This window comes from Prinia subflava, chromosome 1 (assembly GCF_021018805.1).
Source record: "Prinia subflava isolate CZ2003 ecotype Zambia chromosome 1, Cam_Psub_1.2, whole genome shotgun sequence".
In the NCBI taxonomy this organism is placed as follows: domain Eukaryota; kingdom Metazoa; phylum Chordata; class Aves; order Passeriformes; family Cisticolidae; genus Prinia; species Prinia subflava.
The window spans coordinates 34061932-34081516 of record NC_086247.1 but is presented as its reverse complement, the minus strand read 5'-3'; the positions used below and the strand labels follow the sequence as shown (position 1 = coordinate 34081516).

General features: G+C 35.7%; 1 protein-coding gene across 1 annotated transcript in view; it reads left to right on the top strand.

The window, feature by feature from the left end:
• C1H8orf34 (chromosome 1 C8orf34 homolog) overlaps window positions 1-19585 on the top strand; it is a 161144-nt gene that overhangs the window by 130966 nt on the left and 10593 nt on the right. The window contains exons 11-12 of the mRNA XM_063392829.1: window positions 9459-9579; window positions 14834-15312. Coding sequence (XP_063248899.1) covers window positions 9459-9579; window positions 14834-15312 — 600 coding nt within the window. The remainder of the gene's footprint in view (window positions 1-9458; window positions 9580-14833; window positions 15313-19585) is intronic.

Here is a 19585-nt window from a genome sequence, read left to right as displayed (position 1 = left end):
TTTTGCATAGAGATGAAAGTTGTGTTTGCCAGCACCGTCATCCTAGAGAGAAGAAAACTGAATTTACGTAACCCTGCTGAATTTTCAGTTCTCTATTTTAATTTTTTCATTCTGGGAAAGGTAGTATTTTGAAATACATTATTATAATCTTCAAAACCACATGTTGTTGGGCTTTCCCATTGAAAGTGCAGTAATTTTATACATGTTCTCTATATTTTTAGATGCTAGTCAAATATTAATTTTAACCGATAATATTCAATTTTACAAATTGAAGAGAACAAAATAATTCAAACTATATTTCATTCTAAAATACGAAATTGTAATATTCAACTGTAATTTAGATTTTTGTTACCATTTGCTTGAAAATTAGTAAGAGCAGTTTAGTTAAAATGTAAGGCTAGTTTATATGTATATTTTAAAAGAATGCAATATTATGCTTGGTAATATCTCCATCAGTTCTTTTATTTTGAAACTTAAAATCTTTGCAGATATGCAGTTTGTGGAAAACGTAACCAGCAGTGAAATAGTTTTTAAGAATATTATAAGCACAATTTTGCATCAGGAGTTTGAATATAATCCCTTAAAGAAGGGATTGCTTTTTTTTTTTCTCTAAGGCAAATAAATTGACAATAATTGTTCGTTTTTGCAAAATTTTAGACAAGAGAGCACATTAATTCCTGTTCAGTCTGTTCAGCAATACTGGTTTATTGCACACTTTAGTGTTGATAAAGGAAGTGAAAGAAGGGCTCAGTATGTGTTAGCTAAGGATAAAAGGGCAATATAAAGAAAAGAAAAATGGTAATGCAGATTGGTCTTTCAGGCAGCTGATTAAGCAGTGTGAATAAAGCTAGATAATATTCAATATAAATTATTTACTACCAGATTATTTATCAAAGCTGTTGAGGGATATCGAGTTCCAGAAAAATTCCTAAAGCTCTTTGAGAACTTGGAGTGCAAGAACTTCACAAAGCAGTTGCTGATATTGGGCAAAAAGAGTGAAGAACAGAACTTCAGTTGGCATTGCTTGGAGCTTCTTTTTGAAATCTCCATTCTGCTTCCCAGCAGCTAACAAGAGGGGTAAAATGTATTTTGCAGCAGTTTCTGAACTCACATTTTCTTATTGATTTGGACTCATAGGTACAAAGTTTGATTTAGTAATTCTGCAGATGTCACATAGGGAGAAACAAATGAATTGCGTTACTTGGAAAAAAATACAAAGAAAACAAAAGTCCATTATGCTCATTAGCAAAATCTTTTTACAGAAAGGTACAGCCTTCAGCTTAACAGTTTTACATGTATGCTCTGTATGTTCAGGCTTAGGAGCAAACAAACAATATATACCAGTGTTCATTTTATGCTCTGGTAATTCCAGCCTTATTTAAGATTGCCTGTAGGATGGAACTGCCAGGCACAGTAAGCTTACCTGGGCTGAATCCCTGAAAGCCACACTGCCTGATGCTGTAGTTAGCAGTGCTGCAAAGAGAAGACAAGAGCAGCTGCAGCTCTTGTCCATCCTCTCCTCAGGGCAAACGTAGATCATTTCACATCCCCAGGCTCTTGAAAAACTCCTTGCCTAAGTTTCTAAGGAGCCAGTTACTGTTAGTCCATACACATTGAGTTTTGTGGGGTTTTTTGGCATATTGTGTCTTAGTGTTCTTGCTTAAATAGTGTGTAGTGAGCTGATTGTGTGCTTTTGTCTCTTTAAAATGGCTTAATATTCAAAATAAAATTCAACTATCCAACACTATGTAACTATTTCCTCAAAAAGAAAGAAATGATCCAGCTGTTCTCCTTGCCTTTCAGGGCTCTGAAGGAGAGATCTGTTCCATGCTCCCCTATTAATTTTCTGTGAGACTTATTCTTTGATAATCCTGGCATAGAAAATACGGAGATAAAACTGACATGCCTCATAGGAAGGCAGTGTAGATAAATGCAATTTTGCAATGATTTTCCACAATCCTTCAAAGCAGTAAGAAAAAATGCCATTAAAAAACTTCAGAATTTATACCAAAATGTATTCTCACAACTTTAATGATTTTTAGATATTTTATGAGATACAAGATGAGGGAAAAATGGAATAAGATGTTGATTGGACATTTCTCATAAATTTGACAAATTGATTCATGGTATTCACTCAAATGTGTATATTAATATAAAAAATCCTGGCATGGTTCAAGATGTGCAATGTTTAATATTGGCACTGCATTCTAATTGGGTAATTTTTGTTTGTTGCTAGTTAAGTGGATGATTATATAAATTTTTCTAATCTAATGTACATTTGACAAATTTTCCTCAAAGGTGCCTTGGCCTTCAGAGGATAAGAGTTTTGAGACAAATTGTAGGACAAAATAGCAAGAATTATTCATAATGGTTTTCAGAAAAAACTTTGGGTTCTTTTTTTCATGTCCCATGCATGAATCCACATGTAAGATCTTTAACGTGAATACTGAAACAAGCTGGATACTAGTACCCAAAAGAGATGGGTAACATCTATGTCTATAACATAGTTCATGTCATTTACACTATGGTTATATTATGATCCTCTTGCAGCTTTTTAAATGTTTATTCTTCTGTTTATGTAAACCTATTTTTTGTAGCTAGACATTTTTCTTTATACTTTTAAAAATAAAATCTTTTGCTATGCTGTACTTTTCATAAGAAGGGTTAATGTTTAGAAATTGAGAACTTAGATTTTCAGTGCTGCACAACCCCAAACAAGGCATTCTGGACAAATAAGCGAGTGAAGCTGGCAAAAAGCTGGTTGAAGTATTTACAGGAATCAGCACTTTCCCCAAGTGTTTTGTAAGAATTTAAAGTGGAAGCAAGCATTTAAAACATCCTTAGAGATCCTAGTTTACTGCCTGACAAATATTTTGTGTAATGAAAAGTGCCAGGCAAAATGCAAAAGCTTTTTCTTGAGATTTTTTCACTGTGCTGAACACAAAGTTTTCTAGCCAAATGTTTAGAACATTTCCAGAAACATAAAGTAAAATAAGACACTAAGAAAATACAGAATTGATACTAGGAAAAATGTAAGTGTCCTGAAATTCTAGCAGAAATGGAAAAGCAGGCTGTCAGAGGAAGCTGCTGACTTTACAGTGACAACCAGATAGAAACAGGGCACATGCACTGGGCAGAGGACATCAAGTAGCCTTTGCCTTCTCTCTGACTTGTTTCTTTTACCATCTGGATCTAACAGGACTTATACTTCATTTTGCGGGGGGGTTGTGAATCTTGCCTTGTACATGCACATAAAAAGGTATATTTTTCTTTGTAAATTATCCATGTAAGCCAAACCAATCCAAATGCAGCAGAAACTGCAACAAGCATTTCCAACTGCAAAAAGCGTTTCTGCATGAATGTGCCTTGGGTTTTTGCTCTTTATTACTGTGGGAAAAATACTGTAATAAAGTGTTTTATAGAAGTGTTTTGTTTTAAATAAATTTTTTTCCTGTATTCCCTACTGCTTTGGAACATTTCATTTGCTTTCATAGAAGAAATACAGACATGGTTTTTCTGAGATAAATGCATAAATTCTTTAATTCAGTTTGTAAAATGACTTGAACCTTCATGCACAAAAAGCTAAGCTTTTATTCTTGCTGTCAATATATGCTGAATACAATAATATTGCATTGTTACATGATTTCAGTTCTATTTGTTAGAAATTTTCCTAGCTTTTCCCTTAGAACAATAATATGAAATAATTACTTGTTTGAGTTTAATCAACAGACATCATCCAAACTTTTGCATTTAACTAAATCTATGGATTATTCACTGGGTTGGGGTCACTGTTTGGCATTTAGTAGGTTAGTCATTCAAATAGTTATTTTAAGATTGCACTGCCACATCAGGAACAACAGCAGTGCACCTTTGTAATAGGAATTATAAAGGTCATATTTATGTCATATTTATGTACATATTTCTGTTCAAATTAGAGATTTATGAACATATTTGTGTTCAAAGGGATGTGTTCTGATACAAAAGTTTTCAAATCCAAGCTGAATTCTGTAACTATGTAGAAATTCAGGCACTTATAAGGTGAAATTTCAAATTTTAACTTCAAAATTTGTGTCTTCTATAAAAATAATAACAATTAATATTAGATTGTTTCAACTCTTCTGTGGGTGGTAAAATGCCCTACACCAATGTGTAAGTTTAATCACTGTTAGGTAAGTTAACAACACAAATGTTAGAAAAACATAATATCAAGGTTCTTGGGAAATCAGTGATAATTCCTGCAAGTAATTAGGAAAGTAGTCTTATTAGAAAATATTTAATCCTCTAAACTATAATTCTAAATTGAAAGAATAGTCTGAACTTTAGAAAAATATATATGTAAAAAAAGGAAATCAGTTAATGCCTTGTTTTTACCAGTCTAAAATTTTGTGTTCTCGGGCATGACAAATTCAGAAATATTACTCCAAATAATAATAAATAACACAGAACTGAAGTTTAGAAAAAAATTATTCTGGTTGCATTTTAAAAACTGAAACAAATGCGATTCCCAGGTGTCCACATATTTCCTGCTTCCCGCTTTCCTGTAAACAGAGAAACTATGTGTAAGTTAACTCAAACTACCATTTTTTCACTGCAAGGTTTAGCGTAAAATGTGCTGCTGGCTGACTGCCACGGGAAGCCAAAAGCTTGTAATTTCAATTACACAGCATTTCAAGTGGAACAGGCCCTAATGTGGAAGGGGGGATTAGAGGTGGCAGCCGATATTGTAACCGAGCTCCAAGAAGCCTTGTATTTTTACAGTATCAGATGGTTTGCTCACCTTATGTCCTTGAACAGATTGTGGAAGCTGAAAGTTAAATGTTAGGTGACCTCTTTACAGAAGGTACATGATGAATGAAGAATCCTTAAACAAAATGTTGTACAAAAAATAATCCACTGCATGCAGAACATCTGTACTTGCCACCTGCTTGGCCAGAGTAGAAGGGACACATGTAAACAAATTGTTCAGTAAAGAGGTTTTGGTCTGTGGGGGTCTGTTTGTTTATTTGTTTGTTTTGTTGGGGTTTTGGTGTGGTGGATTTTTTTTAATTTAAAAAAAAAAAATTTTTTTTAATTGACAGGATCTTTGTCAAATGGGTCTATTTAAGGTATTTAAGTTATTCGGCAACGAAAAGCTATGTTATCATAGCAAGCTAAGCCTGAGTGTATTCCTTACACTTTTATCTCCTGAAACTACCAATAAAATTTCCACTTGATTAGAAAAACCACGTAGAATCAAAAGGACAATAAAAACACTTTTCATATACTTACAGCTTTCCAAGAGGTAACTAATTTGGTTTCATATTTTCTCATTTCATTGTTATCATTCAGTTTAGGTAGTCTTCCACATCCACGTGGTCATGCACAGAAATACCTGGGTTTTACTCTGAAACAAACCAAAACAACACAGAAATACTTGCTGAATAGTTTATTAATACCTTTTATGGTCAGTAAGGAAGAGTAATTTATTTTCTAACGAGTACTTGATTTCCAGGTGATATTGTAAGTAAGTTGGAGCCCTAACTCTTGGTCTTAGCTATTCTGAAAAGCTGTACCTCTGTAGACCTCACCAGGTGTCACTGGGTATTACATAGCCCACATAGACAGTGAGATCAAGATATTCCCATCTGCACTGGTGTTTTTTTAGGGACAAAAGCTGTACTGATTCATGCTATGTAGAATTATGCTGCAGGTTGAAGCCAAGAGAGTGAGCTTGAAAAAACTTCCTTACTCCTATTCATGACCTTCTTAATTTTATTGCTGTTCCACATTGGCATTCCTGATAAGTTATGGTGTTTTCCAGAACACTGATTTGGGGAATCAGTGATGAGAGGGATTATCTCTGACCTTATTGTGTGTAATTTTTTATTTTAGGAGTAATTTGGCTAAGGGATATAAGGAAGAAAAAAAGTAACAATGAATGTATTGTATGCAAAGAAATGATGATGTTATATAAAGAAAGTCACTTAAGAAATGGACACACAGTTGACCTTCCAAGTTGACAAATGTATTGCAAGTGCTTTGTTTGAACATATTTCTGGTGCAGAGCTCACTGCCTCACCTTCAAAGTTTGAAGGTGATGAACAGGACACAGAGTTGTTTCTACAATTTAGAACGACAAGAATGTCTTTCAGTAACATGCTCATACTTTTATCTCCTTAATCTTGTTAATGCAAAAAGCTATTTTAAATTTTGGGCTAATATTTATAAAGCATATTGAACGAGCAAAGGCAATGGTAGTTTGGAAGATGCTGAAATAAGTGGAAGGATTCTATGCCATATTTGGTACATACATGCTGTATTTTTCAACTACATTCAGTCTGCTGGGATTATCGTTGAAGTCTAAGTTAACTGACATTTGTGTTTCATCTCTGCAGTTCCTGGCTGGGAGACAAAGGATAAGTTTTGTTGAAGTGCAATAAAAATGTTTAAATAAATGGTTTGCAAACATGAATCTCTTTCTTAAGTGACATATCTGAACTGTTGCTGTGTGTCCAGTGGAGAGAAGAGGCATCAGGGAATTCTGCTAGAGCTGTACAAGTTCATTATCCTTGCATTTGAATGGACATGCTTCCAAAGCCATATTGATAATATCCCCTACTTTCAGCTTGTGTTTATCTTTTAGGAATAGACTGTTGCATAAATTGTTTGCTGGAGACGCTGAGGACCTCTGTCTGTGTTTATGCATTATGCACCCAGATGAACTCATAGTCTCAAAATGTTAAAAAAGGTTTTTAATGTTCAATGTTATTTAGAAATATATAAAAAAATTACCTGGGCCTACCTCCAAAAATGCTGTTGGTTAGAGACATGGAATATTTAGCTTCAGGAAAAGAATAAAAAATTGTTACAGTTTTAATCAGTTTTAATGACTTCTTATGCCCTTTTTTCCCCTAATCATTTTGATTCTCTATCAAGTAAGAATTTAATTAGAAGATATTATTATTATAAACACATAATCTGTTATGTAATGAAATCGCTAATATTAAATATCTCATCTTCCATAGATACTATAGCAATACTGTTTTGATCTTTTGTGAAGCTATTGTCCTAAGCTTACGATATTACATACAATAGAAAATGCACAAAACTGGGGGGGTGAAATTCGTCCAAAGTTATCTTGGTTTCACAGGGTGTTGTAACTGTGTGTCTGAAAGGGAGTTTGAAGATGTAACAGTAGAGAACTTCCTTTACTCAATCACCTTTTTTTGTGTAAGTCTTACATGACTACTCTGCATAAAGGGAAGAAGCACAGTAAAGGTGAAATGTGCAGAAAAGCAGCAGAGGTTTGTAGAAGAGAAAGATAACTCCATTTCATTTCCAGAAGCATTTCCAGGACATGGAAAGTCAAATCTTCACATAAGGCTAACCTTTAGAAGTATATTTTAAGGAAGTCAAAGCTGATAATAATTTGCTATAATAAGTTTGAATAATCCAATATGAGAATATTAGAAGAGCAGTTTGGTTGTCAAGTATTGCCACAGACCACTGACTAGTTTTTATTCCATATTTCATCATAGTTGTATTTATGAATGAAATTGTATGTTCAAACAAAGGATTAATCCTTGTAACCTTGTTTTGTTTTTTTCCTTGTACTTTTTCCCAGAATAATATATTCTTCCATTTAGCGATAGATATTGGATCATTAATATACATTTGGAATAAGCATTTAGGAGTATAATTTAATAGATTAATATTCTGTAGTGAGCTCAACAATCCCAGTTGTTATTTGGATGGAGGAGTCACATTGAGGACCCAAGTGAAAAATGCTCAAAATTTCTTAGGGGAACAAGTGAATCAGTTCTAGTAATATGTCTGAAATAAAAATGTTTGAAGGTGAGTTCACTTCTGAGTTATTTACTATTTTATTCAGCTATTCCTCTGTGTTTGCATGGCCTTAAATACAGGTAATTTTAATCAGGGAAGAATTAGCATTAAAAATTTTAGTAAATAAAAAGAATATTGCTACTGTTCTAAAAATTTTATGAGTTAATAAGTACAGAGTTATCTGCAGCTTAAACTATTTTGTATTCTGGTAAATGTGACTGGGCTTTTTTGCTTACACAGTATGCATTACAGTATAGCTGTTGCTTTAAAAACATAAATCTGTGTTATCATATTTTAAAGATGCATGGTTCAACACAATCATTTGTATTCAAGGCAGTGTTTATTTGGAATGGATAAACAATGATGTAAAATATATCTCATATAACAATTTACTTCTGTAGATTTATGCCTACTTTCCTAAAAGGGAAGGCAGCTACACTGTTTAAAGCAAATTTCTTTTGTGACTAGAGTTGATATTCATGTTGATCCTGTGAAGTGTGCTGCCCTTTCCCTGTGGGATGGGAGCCTGGCCAGGGAAGTGCCATCACTCAGGGCAGCGATCCGCAGCAGGCCGGTGTCAGCCGTGACACAGCTCCAGCCTGGCGGGCTGTGGGGTCCTGTGTGCCCTCTGGGAATGGGGCACCAGGCTGGGTCTCCCTCCTCTGACCTATCAGGAATGACCAATCATTCTTCTCCCTGAAATTACTTCAGTTCAATGTCTTTGAAACAGTGGCCTCTCTAAATTTGCTTGGCATTTAATGAAAGATTTAAAAATTAGTAAGAGGTGAATGACAATGAGAACATTGCATAAGTGTTATTCCTTTAGGAAACCAACAAACCTTCCTAAACTACAGATGAAATGTTTTGGTGAGGTAATAATGTAAAATTTATTTCAGATATGCTGTCAAGTATTATTTAATTGATTTTTTGTTTGTTATTTTTATTTGGTCTTTTTATGAGCAAGTCTTGCACGATTGGTCATATGTTTTATTGTGCGTTTCACATGCACATCTATCAAGTTTACCTCATAGTACATTTTACAAAAATTTCCTGAAACTATATGGAGTGGGTTCCAGAAAAAAACAAATTATTTTGAATACCACAGTGTTAAATAAAGACGCGACTGGGATGATGGTCTGTTTGCTGACAACCCTTTCAAACTGCTTTGTTGCCCTGATGATTTAGTTGCCATTTCTGAAAGGAATACTTCTTGCAGTGGTAAAACAGTACTGGAAATTTTGATTAGGTAACTCTATGATATTCCCAGAAGTGCAGCTTTGCAGAGATGCTGAACCAAATGTTATGGTAATTTACAGTAAGTGCCACCCTTACTAAGTAATTGGAACTGCAGAGAATGTAAATCATTGAGAAATTTGTTGTATTATGATGTCTCAGCATAGAGCAAGAGCTTATGTGAAGGTGTATATTTTAGAACTGCTTCTTTTTAACTAATTCCTACTATTTCTGTACGTTAAGAAATAATATTTCGTAGTATTTTGCATAAAACTTTATATACTCTACATAATAAGCATGAGATTCCTGATCCTAGATGGGGACACTGCTCTTTTTTATAGTTTCAGATATAAATATGAAACCAGATTAAAAGTATTCCATTTTCTTTTTATCTGTGTAAGTCTCAGACAGTTTGGACCTTGGATGCTGTGACTGTCAGACCTGGAGGTTCCCCAAGGCAGAGACTCCTAAAGGACTCCTTAGCAGCAAAAGAACTCCAGACCATGGAAAAACACCTAGCTGGTATGTATGGGATCAAGGAACCATAAAATGCCTAGAAGTACTCACCCAGCTTGCTCTGCCAATATTTCAGATGAAGGAAAAAATTATCTAACTCATATGCCAATGAAAACAGATGAAAACTATTTTTTTTCATTGAAGAAAACACAATGAATGTTTTATTTGTAGATGTAATGAACTTCATTGTAATCACAGTAAGTACACTCCTTAAACAGTAATTAAACCATGTTAAATATACTGTAGTCTGTAAGCATAATAATGCCCCCTTTTTTTGTTTTCGTTTTTCAGCCAGAATTATTGCTCACCCAGCAATAATGAGGTATTGATGTTTTACTTACTGTTAAATAGTCTTTAAAAGCAGGCTGCAGTGGATCTTTACTCAGAGAATAGATTGCTTTGAAGGAAAAAACTCCCCTTCCTCATGAGAATTCTGGTTGAATGAAATCTGTTAATTAGTGTGCCTTGCGACATCTGCAACATCCTTGATAGAGTTACCATTTCTGAAAAGTCAAACAAAAAAAAAGGGGTGGGGTTTGTGGTAAAAAGATGTTTCAGAGCTTTATAAAAATTAATGAGGGATATTCTAAAATTTATCTTGCAATTTGTTCTTCTTTGTAACCAATGTTTTCTATCTTCAGCTTTCATTGAAAGGAATGACATAGACCTATATTGTGGTAGTCCTATGTTAGGCATGCTATTTCTCATGTAGTGAAAGCTTCATAGGCTAGTTCTGTGAAAAGTAATGCTTCACTGGAACATAAAGACAGTATATGGAAAATGAAGGTAGAAATGAAATTTATCTAATCATTCTTCTTTCTAAGTTATTTAGAGAGTGAGGCAGAGAACACTTTTGGTGTGATTTTTTAAATACTTTGGATATTTATCTTGCCAATAACAATGGTGTGAAAGCTGTAAGTAAAACATCAATACCTCTTTAGAAAGGAAGTGTTGCATCTGAGGTCAAGGCAGATGACAAAGCTATGAGGGAAGCTATTTAGGAATAGGTTTTGCTCATAATGGAGCAAGAACTAAAAATTATGATATATGCAAATGAAGCCTTTTTAGGTGGGTTTTGTGTCTGACAGTAAAGATGCTGTAATTCAATCTTTTTAATAGGTTCATAAAGCTTAGAGCTATTAGAGCTGCAGCCACTGTCCAGCTAGATTGAAAAATCCATGAGCTCTCTCTCTAAACTGAAACTCCCAGGAACATCTAGTGGGAATCAGGAGAGCAGCAAACCAATATGTGGTTTCTGTAGCATAGCAGGGACCTGTGTACCCCAAGGGCACTGCTACTGAGGTACCACTTGTTTTCCCGTATGTTGTCACTCAGGAGGAGTCTGATGAAATGTCCCTGCTTTGATTTATGTCCTTACTGTTCTCACTTCCATGGTCATACAAACTGTTCTTGCATACATTATGCTATGAAAAATGCAGTCCCTTGGCAAAGCTGACAGAAATAACTACAATATTCAATAGAATCTGGAATTTTAAATACTTAATGACTGTAAATGAACTCGCTACATTCACTTAATCTCTGAGAGTCCTTCTACAGTTGTGTGACCCACAAGATTTTCTCTCTCACATCAGTGCTGTTCCTGTCATTTGACTTTGGGCCTGTTATTTCAGTAAAGCTGTAACATGAGGTTCAGCCATTCTACCATTCAGTAATTTTTGTAAGACTGAAAACAGCCCAATTATTAGACATTGGACTATTGTATTCCTAATAATTCATGTCCTATTATAACACCAGTGGTGCTTGAGACAATTACTTCCCTCAAAGACAAGAATAACGTAATTTCCATGAATAATCAGTTCAGAGTACCTCAGATAATAATGCTGTAGTTTTGCTTAGCCTCATTTGTCTTATACATTTGCAAAAGTTCAAGTGTCTGTGATATCAGCAAGTCTCTTGTTTCAGTTCTCTGAGCAAGCACAATGGTATTAATTCTATGAAATGGCTGCCTATCAAGGCAGTAATTTAGATGCCTGAGCTATGACTTGGATTACCTGGGTAATGATGAAATATGGCCCCCATTTCAGATGCACCTTCTTAAGGCCTGGCCTTCCCTTATGGACTATGTGCTGGACAAAAATCACTCCTAACTTAAGGCATAATTTGGTGTCTGTGCCTGAATAAGGAACTAGCACCAGCTGTCAGCAACTGCTTCAGTACCTTGATGTTTGAAAGCAGCAGTTTTACAAAATCAGATACTGGAGCAATTTTCTTTTCCTTCCATATGGCACCTTTTTTTTTTTCTTTCTGAAATCCAGGCTGTTATGTTACTATGGCTGCTTTATATCACATGCAGATGGAGAATATGTTTTTGGTAGGTGATTCCAGTACCTTGCCAATTTGGTTTGTTGCACTGATTTTGTGGTCCTTGTATACTCCTGGAAGAAGAACTGTTAAAAAATGAACAGTTTGTAAGCACATATGAATCATATCCTTATTCTGGATATTTTTTTACTTGAAAGCAAAATGCCTTTGTTGCTCTGTTGCATTTATTTTCCCTTAAATGACATCAACAAGAGTTTTTAAAAATCCTAAGTCATAATTCAATTATATTATTTAATATGGATCAGATAATACTGCAAATCTGGGAATGTGTGATTTTCTTTCTGGTTGAAAAGCTTATATTAAAACAAAGTCAAATAGAAGATGTGTAAATAAAACTGAATAATTACTCTCTGGAAACAGTTTAATTATATGTAGAGAAATGATTATAATAATTGGTTTATCTGCAGGCTTGATTGCTATATGAAATTAAGGATACATGAGCCAGAATATAATGTTTATTTAACTCTTCTTAAAGCATTCAATATTCATGCTATTTCTTAGCATACTGAATTCACTTCAGGCAAATTGGACGTCCGTAATTTTGCAGAGATATACACTAAGCTGAACTTTACAAGACCATATTCTTCATTTGCCTTAAATCAAGTAGTCCACAGTATCATTTATGGGCCCCTGATTTTCTGCCAGGCATCTTACACATTCTGCAGCAGAAGTGGAGCAGGCAGCAGGTGAAGGGAGCTGCTTCTTCCTCCTCTAAGATCAGCTCAGTTGGTCACAGCCTGGTGTTAATAACACCAAGGTCACAGGTTTGATCTCTGTACAGGCCAAACTGGAGAGTTTGACTTGATGATCCTTGTGGCTCCCTTCCAGTTCAGAAGATCCTGTGATTCACTACTCCACACTCATGAGACTCCACCTGAGTGCTGCATTCAGCTCTGGGGCCCCCAGCCTAAGAAGGATGTGGACCTGTTTGAGTGGGTCCAGAGGAGGCCACGAAGATGCTCAGAGGGCTGGAGGATTTCTCACAGCCTGAGAGACTTGTTGGGGTTGTTTGGCCTGGAGAAGTGAAGGCTACAGGGAGAGCTAATTGTGGCCCTCCAGTACCTAAAGGGGCCTGCAAGAGAGATGGAGAGGCACTTTTTACACAGATATGTAGTGACAGGACAAGGAATAAAGGCTTTAAACTAAAAGAGGAGAGATTTAGATCAGATGTTGTGAAGAAATTCTTTGCTCTGTGGGTGCCAAGGCACTGGAAGTTGCCCAGAGAAGCTGTGGATGTGTCCTGTCCCTAACAGTGCTCAAGGCCAGGTGGGATGGGGCTCTGAGCAACATGATTTAGTGGAAGGCATTCCTGCTTATAACCAGGGGGTTTGGAACCAGGTGATCCTTAAGGCTTCTTCCGGCCCAAACCATTCTCTGATTCTATGAAGTTCCAAAGTTGAAAGCATAGTAGAAGAGTAGTTCAAGATGGAATTATTTCAAAATGGAAATCATTAATTTTAAGGGGTCAATTAGAAATATTCTTAACTGTGTGCTAGAAATATTATGTTTTGAAATTTTCTAACAGCAAAATATTTAATCTTTAAGAAGTAGAGAGACACTTTTTTCTGAGGCATTCACAACTATTTCTGTTTTACTAGTTTTTCCAGCAATAGCATTTGAATTGTTTGTAATGTGTTGTATTAGATTAGTAACATGAAATTGGCATGGCTTATTTTCCTGTTTTCAAGATAGTATAAAATATGTTGATATTAAAGTCAGCACATCTTTAATTATTCAACATACAGCATTCCTTTTATATCTCCTGGTAAACACAAGTGAAAGAAAATCGCATTTTCCAATATGCCATTTAGAATCTCCTTCTTTTAGGACTTTCAGAACCTGAAATAATTATCATTATTAAAAAATGCTTATTTTAGACAAGTTTACTTAACAAATGTTTAAATAAGTAGAGCCTTGCTAATTTACAGCTTCTGGGACTGTGACTAATGCATGTTCATGAGAAATGGCATTGATATTTTAAAGATGATCAGCTGTCCATGAAAATCAAGTACAGTAGAGTACATGCCAGTGAAAGTGAAAATTCATAACAGTAGTATAAGATAAAATAAACTTGATTAAACTTTGTTTCTTAAGCTCTACATTTGTACTTGCTTATGTTACCAATGCTAACCTAAATTCCAGCTACTCTCTCCTGTATAGCTTTGATGGCTGATTTAATTCATTAGAAGCATTATGAAATTAAATTATTTCAGGAGACACTTTTCCTTCTCTGTCCTTAATTGGTTGTGTTTCTAAAATAGATCTTAATTTTTATGGCTGTGTGCGAGGTAGGGATTGGACCACCCAATGGCTATCACCTTTTCTCCTTGGACTCTGGGTACTGGTGACCCCATCACCTGCTACGGCACTGATGGCAGACCAGAGCACGAAATTCGGGTTCAAACAGCATCACAAATCCAGACATGCCAGAGTTCAGTAGTTACTTCCCTCAGAGTTTTGGCTGAGCAGTGGACAGCAGGGTCAGAAGGAAAGTTTTGCCTTGAGCCAGTTTTGGATTGCTCTTCAGTGCAGCTGAGGATGTCAAGTTTACATCACTGCTTCATCTTGGTTTGGTACTAATCTTGTTTTTGCAGTAACTGTGCAAAAGCCACAGAGACATAATTTTGCTGTAACGAGGAATTTTTGTAGGTTGTGTTGACATTCAGTGAGGAGGTAATATTTCATTTCTGCAGGATGGCTGTGTTTGCAGTGAATCAAATATGAATAAACTTTAAGGAAATGCTTGCCAAACATTTGCACTCTTAATTCTGCTGCCTTTTATTTTAAGCATGAATAGATTTTCTCTGCATAGCTTCAGGTTTTCACTTACATTGGAGAAAATCAGTAAGAGTTTTAAACCAGAGAGAAACAGACAGTGAGTTTCTTTTTTTCCATTTGTTCACGTGTGTGTGCACAGACATTGAGAAGGACCTCGCGCTGTGGGAAGAAGCAAGGCTCTCAAGAAGCCCTGGTGTCCAGCACGCCAGTGTAGTTACGTCTGACCATCAAGGCAGTCTTCAAGCTGCACAGGGCCAAACCCCGAGGCCTCAGGTGCCAACTCCGACAGGCAAGGCCATTCAGCTCCAAGGAAACAAATCACCTCCACTGCCCACCAACAGCAGAGCACAGATCTCCGGTGTCACAAACAGCAGTGCACAAACCAACAGGCCGTCGGCTCCAGGGAGCAGACCCATGACCCCAAATAGCTTGTTGTCACGGCCTCTTACCCCTAGCAACCAAGGAAATAGGGAAAGCATTATTAGCATGCAAAGAAGCAGATCTTTGTCATCTAAGAGCCAGATGGGGAGGACCCTCAGTGCTGCTTCAGGGCTTTCTGTGCAAGTGAGTGGAGATGTTGTTGGAACTGTCACTACTCAGAGAAACAGTTTATCAGAAGTAAGATTTTCAATTTAATGTTTTTGCTGTGTTTAATAATGCAAAGACTTGATTGCATTTTATGTTCAAGTAACATCAGTATATCTAATGTAACCTACTGTGCTGAAAAGAACTTGAAATATAATTATGAGAACATTAGCAAGGAAATACTGCTCAGCTTTGAGAGGTACTCATTAGAGAATGTCAATATTATTACAGAAATCATACTGAAACATTTGTGTCCCCCAAATTTACCATGAGCTCGGTAGGGCTTTGCCTGTACGATGCATAGCAGTTTTATTAGAATTACAGTTTACAACAGAGGCATACCTCTGGAATATTAAACAAAACTTTATCTAATCTTTATGTTCCGTGGTATTTTTTTTTCCTGTCGCACTGGCAGTGCATGATATTTTCTTGATCTACCTTTTATTTCATATTTTTGGGCAGTTGGAATGATTAATTAGGCATCACTGAAAGGACAGGTTTTTCCAAAGTGCCAAAATGAATTGCAGGAGAAAATGTCCAACATTGTTGAATCACTAATACCATATGCATGGTAACAAAGCTGACTTATAGCATAAAAATTTCCTGTCACATATTATTGGCTTCTAAAGGACTAGTCTTTCTTTAAAACAAAACAGAACAAAAAGTTAAAGTACCTTGTAAATTCTGAGTAGGATTCTCCTCTGCTAACCTTAGCTGCCTTAAAGATAACTTCAGTATGTGGGCAGTGGAAATAAAAGCACCTGTGAAGGAAAACCCCTGCTATCTCTATACATGCCTTACAAAGGTGAGTCTTTTCTCAGGATATGCCAGTCCTTCTAAACTGACTTGAGAAGGTGCTGTATGTCTAGACTGCTAATTTTTTAGTGGTGGAATTTGTTGGTTCCCACCATTATTACCAGTCTCTTTGTAATCCATTTGTCAAAGCCTGGGGACCTTTTTTCCAAGACTGAAAATAATATACTACCTTTAGATTGTTTCTGAGGAGTATCATCTGTTTTAATAATCTGTTGGGTGTGACGCTTGACACGATGTGTTATCAGTCTCATGACTTCTAAAGAAAATTTAAAATGTTGTTTGTGGTAGTGTTGCTTGTAGGAAAATTAGAGATTAAATACCTACTATAACCCTGCGATTCTTACACGATGTCCATTATTTGTTGTGAAGGAGAGGAAATGAGGCACAGATTACTCTAGAATTTGGGGAAGAAATCTTACTTAAATTTGGTGGTGAAATAAATACTCATGATTTTGGTGTTTGAATGGCAGTACACTAATCCCATCACTCGAGCTGGTTCTTCACTTAGAATTAAATATCCAGATTATAGACATGAGGACTAAAGATGACTACAGTTCTCCTGAAAGTATCTTCACTGCCAGTTGATATATTTTCAAACCATGTTTTCCATGGGGAAAAAAAAAGTAATTTTAATTTATTTTTTTTTTTTTTTTACAAAAGAGATCACTTTGTGTCCTCTTTTGAAGTATGGGATGTGTTTGTGTGTTAGAATTTTCTCACATACCAGAAAATGAGAACTGAAACTAATTTTTAACTAAAAAATGTTCAGAAGAAATCAAGGGTTTTATTGTCTCCAACTAAATTCTTTGCCCCTCTTATTCTTCTTTTTAGGCAGTCTTGTTCTTAACTGATACATAGTTTTGTGATGCCAAGTAAAATTATTGTATATACTCCTGAAAGTATGTGTATGTAATGAGTGAGAGATATCCAGTCTGCCCTTCACTTTTGATCTTTCCTGTAAAAAGGCAGACAGTTTAAAATGCTTTCTTCCACAGCCTTTCTGTAGTTATAATAATAATAAGCAAATGTCCTATTTAATTTGCTGTGTCTTGTTACTTCTGTTTGCTGATAGCTCTCTCAGTAAGTGTGTTATACTTTTAATATATGTATATATTTGTCTTGAGAATTTTAGGAAGTGAGCAATATTATTATGCTATTTTCCAGTTAGAATAGCATGTCCAGATTCAGCCAGCAATCCATTGTAAAGCTGATGTTAAACCTCAGCATTTCTATGCAGGATCTTATCCTCTGTTAAAATCCCTTCTAGAAGTGACAAATTCTCTTCTCTCTTTGCTCCCTGGGTACAATACTACCTTGGCTGCTAGTGACCCAGCTCAGACCCTATTTATCCTTTCTGACATGCACAAGTGACCTTTGACATAATGGAAACTCAGCTTGGGACCAGCTCTGCTCTCAAGGGGAAAGCTGCTGGTATGACACATTCATACTGAAGGCCTTCCTGCGCCAGGTTGTGAAGGCCCGTGGATATCAGAAAGTAGCTGATGGAGATCTGGCCAATGTGCCACTCCCAGCCTCATTTTTGGAGTGTTATACTAGAAGCTTTGGGAGTCCTTTCAAGCTGTCTTTTGCCCACTTAAGTTCCTGGTCACTTAGAGAAGTGGATTTAGACAGAACATACCCAGGAAATATATCTGTTCTGTGACATTTTTTGCCAAGTTTAACATTTCCTCCTGTTTGTGGCCACATGATTACATTTTCTTGTGTCACAGCTTGTCTCTGACCATGGAGATATATTTTAAAAAGGCAGAGATGGTTTGGGGTAGGACAACAAGAGTCCTGTCTGGCTTTGTATTTTTACAGATCACAAACATATAAAACTTAAGGCGGATACTGTAATTTATTTTGCAACTTTCATTGTAGGTTTTGTATCCTTTTCCTGTATAAAATCAGTAAAATAAAAGAAGGGAAATTGCCTTTATTCTTCTTAGCCTTATGGTCTTAACTGGGAATTTTACTAGATGTAAATATAGAAGATACTTTGATAAGATTTTGCAAATAACTCTGCTTCTTTACTCTTTGGTAATGTTAATGGAGTTAATCAGTACAATGTTGACATATGTTTGATAAGAATAAGTCAGTTGAAAAAAATGTGACTACTGAGTGCCAGGAGCATGTTTTAGCCTAAGGAGCTTTATTTATTTATTCACTTGTTTATTTGTTGGCAATTTTAACATATCCCTCAATGCCTTATGTATGCTTCCTTGATTGTAATGTGTTTCAGAGTAACATAACAAGTCTCAATAGAAAAGTATTACTAATAAATACAATTCAGTGTTCTTAAGCTTTAGTAAACTTCATGCTGCAGCATGGGTGGTTTAATCTTGTTATAGCACAAATCTTAAATAATTTGGCAAGTACTTAACATATCAGCTGTTAAGAATGTTTTGGGGTTTTTTAATGCTCAAGACTTATAATGATCAGAGATCTTGTGGACAAGTTTCTGCCTTCTGGCACACATAATATTACTAAGTTCTAACAGGTGTGTTTTATTATCAGCTCTGTTCAAGGCTGAATTGAATTATAGCAAAGAAATGCTACCTAGAGAAATAGTTTTATTATCTCTATAAAGGTAGTAAATCAGGGTTCCAAATCCTTTGGCAGAGATACTTTTATGCATGTTCCTAATCCTTTGGTGTTTTGTATAAATTGGCAAAGGATTGTTGCACCCTGCTTATCTCTTTAGGATGGATTCCATTAAAGTGACACAATTCTGTGATACTTGTCAATAGCTGTTGAGATTAAAATACTACTGGCTGCTTTGTTTGCCATATCATTTTCTGAACACGTGAAATTTTGCAATAATTTAATTTATTCAGATAGTTTAAAGTGGTATTCAGCAATCCTTTTTAGTCTTGTTGTTAAGAGTAGGAAACTCCATTTTATTTGAATATAGCCTTGATTAACAAAATTTTTACTCCTCTTCATTGGAGTATAAAGCATAACTCTCTTTTTGGGGCCTCTCTTTTTGGTCAGATACTCTCATTCTGTTCCACTGCCTGGCTCAGGTCTTTGCTCTGTGTTTTTAGATTAAAAAGTGTGTGGATCAGTGTGAGAGTCACTCATCCCTACTGCAAGAATCCTCTTCCATGAACCAAAACACATTCAGTGTTATAGTCAGCAACCTTCTCAAGCACAGCACATTGGAAATGGCAGCACATGAGTGAGGCCTGGGCTCCTGCCTGAGTTTACTGCTGGGCCATGGCAGCAGTCTTTGTGGAATTGTTTAGCACGTTACTGACAGAATTAATAATTTACTCCCAGTGAGTTAAATCTTGATTGAGCAGCCTTCAGTCTCCCGAAACTGATTTAAACAAGCCTGGATTTTGTATTTAAATCAGATAGCCTAAGAATAAACTTTATTTTGTAATGCAATTTAGCTTTAAATATGTAGATTCTCATTTCAGCTGATGTAACACAAAACAGGGTTATTACCCCCTTTTTTTTTTCCAAGAGCTTATAAAAATCTGGC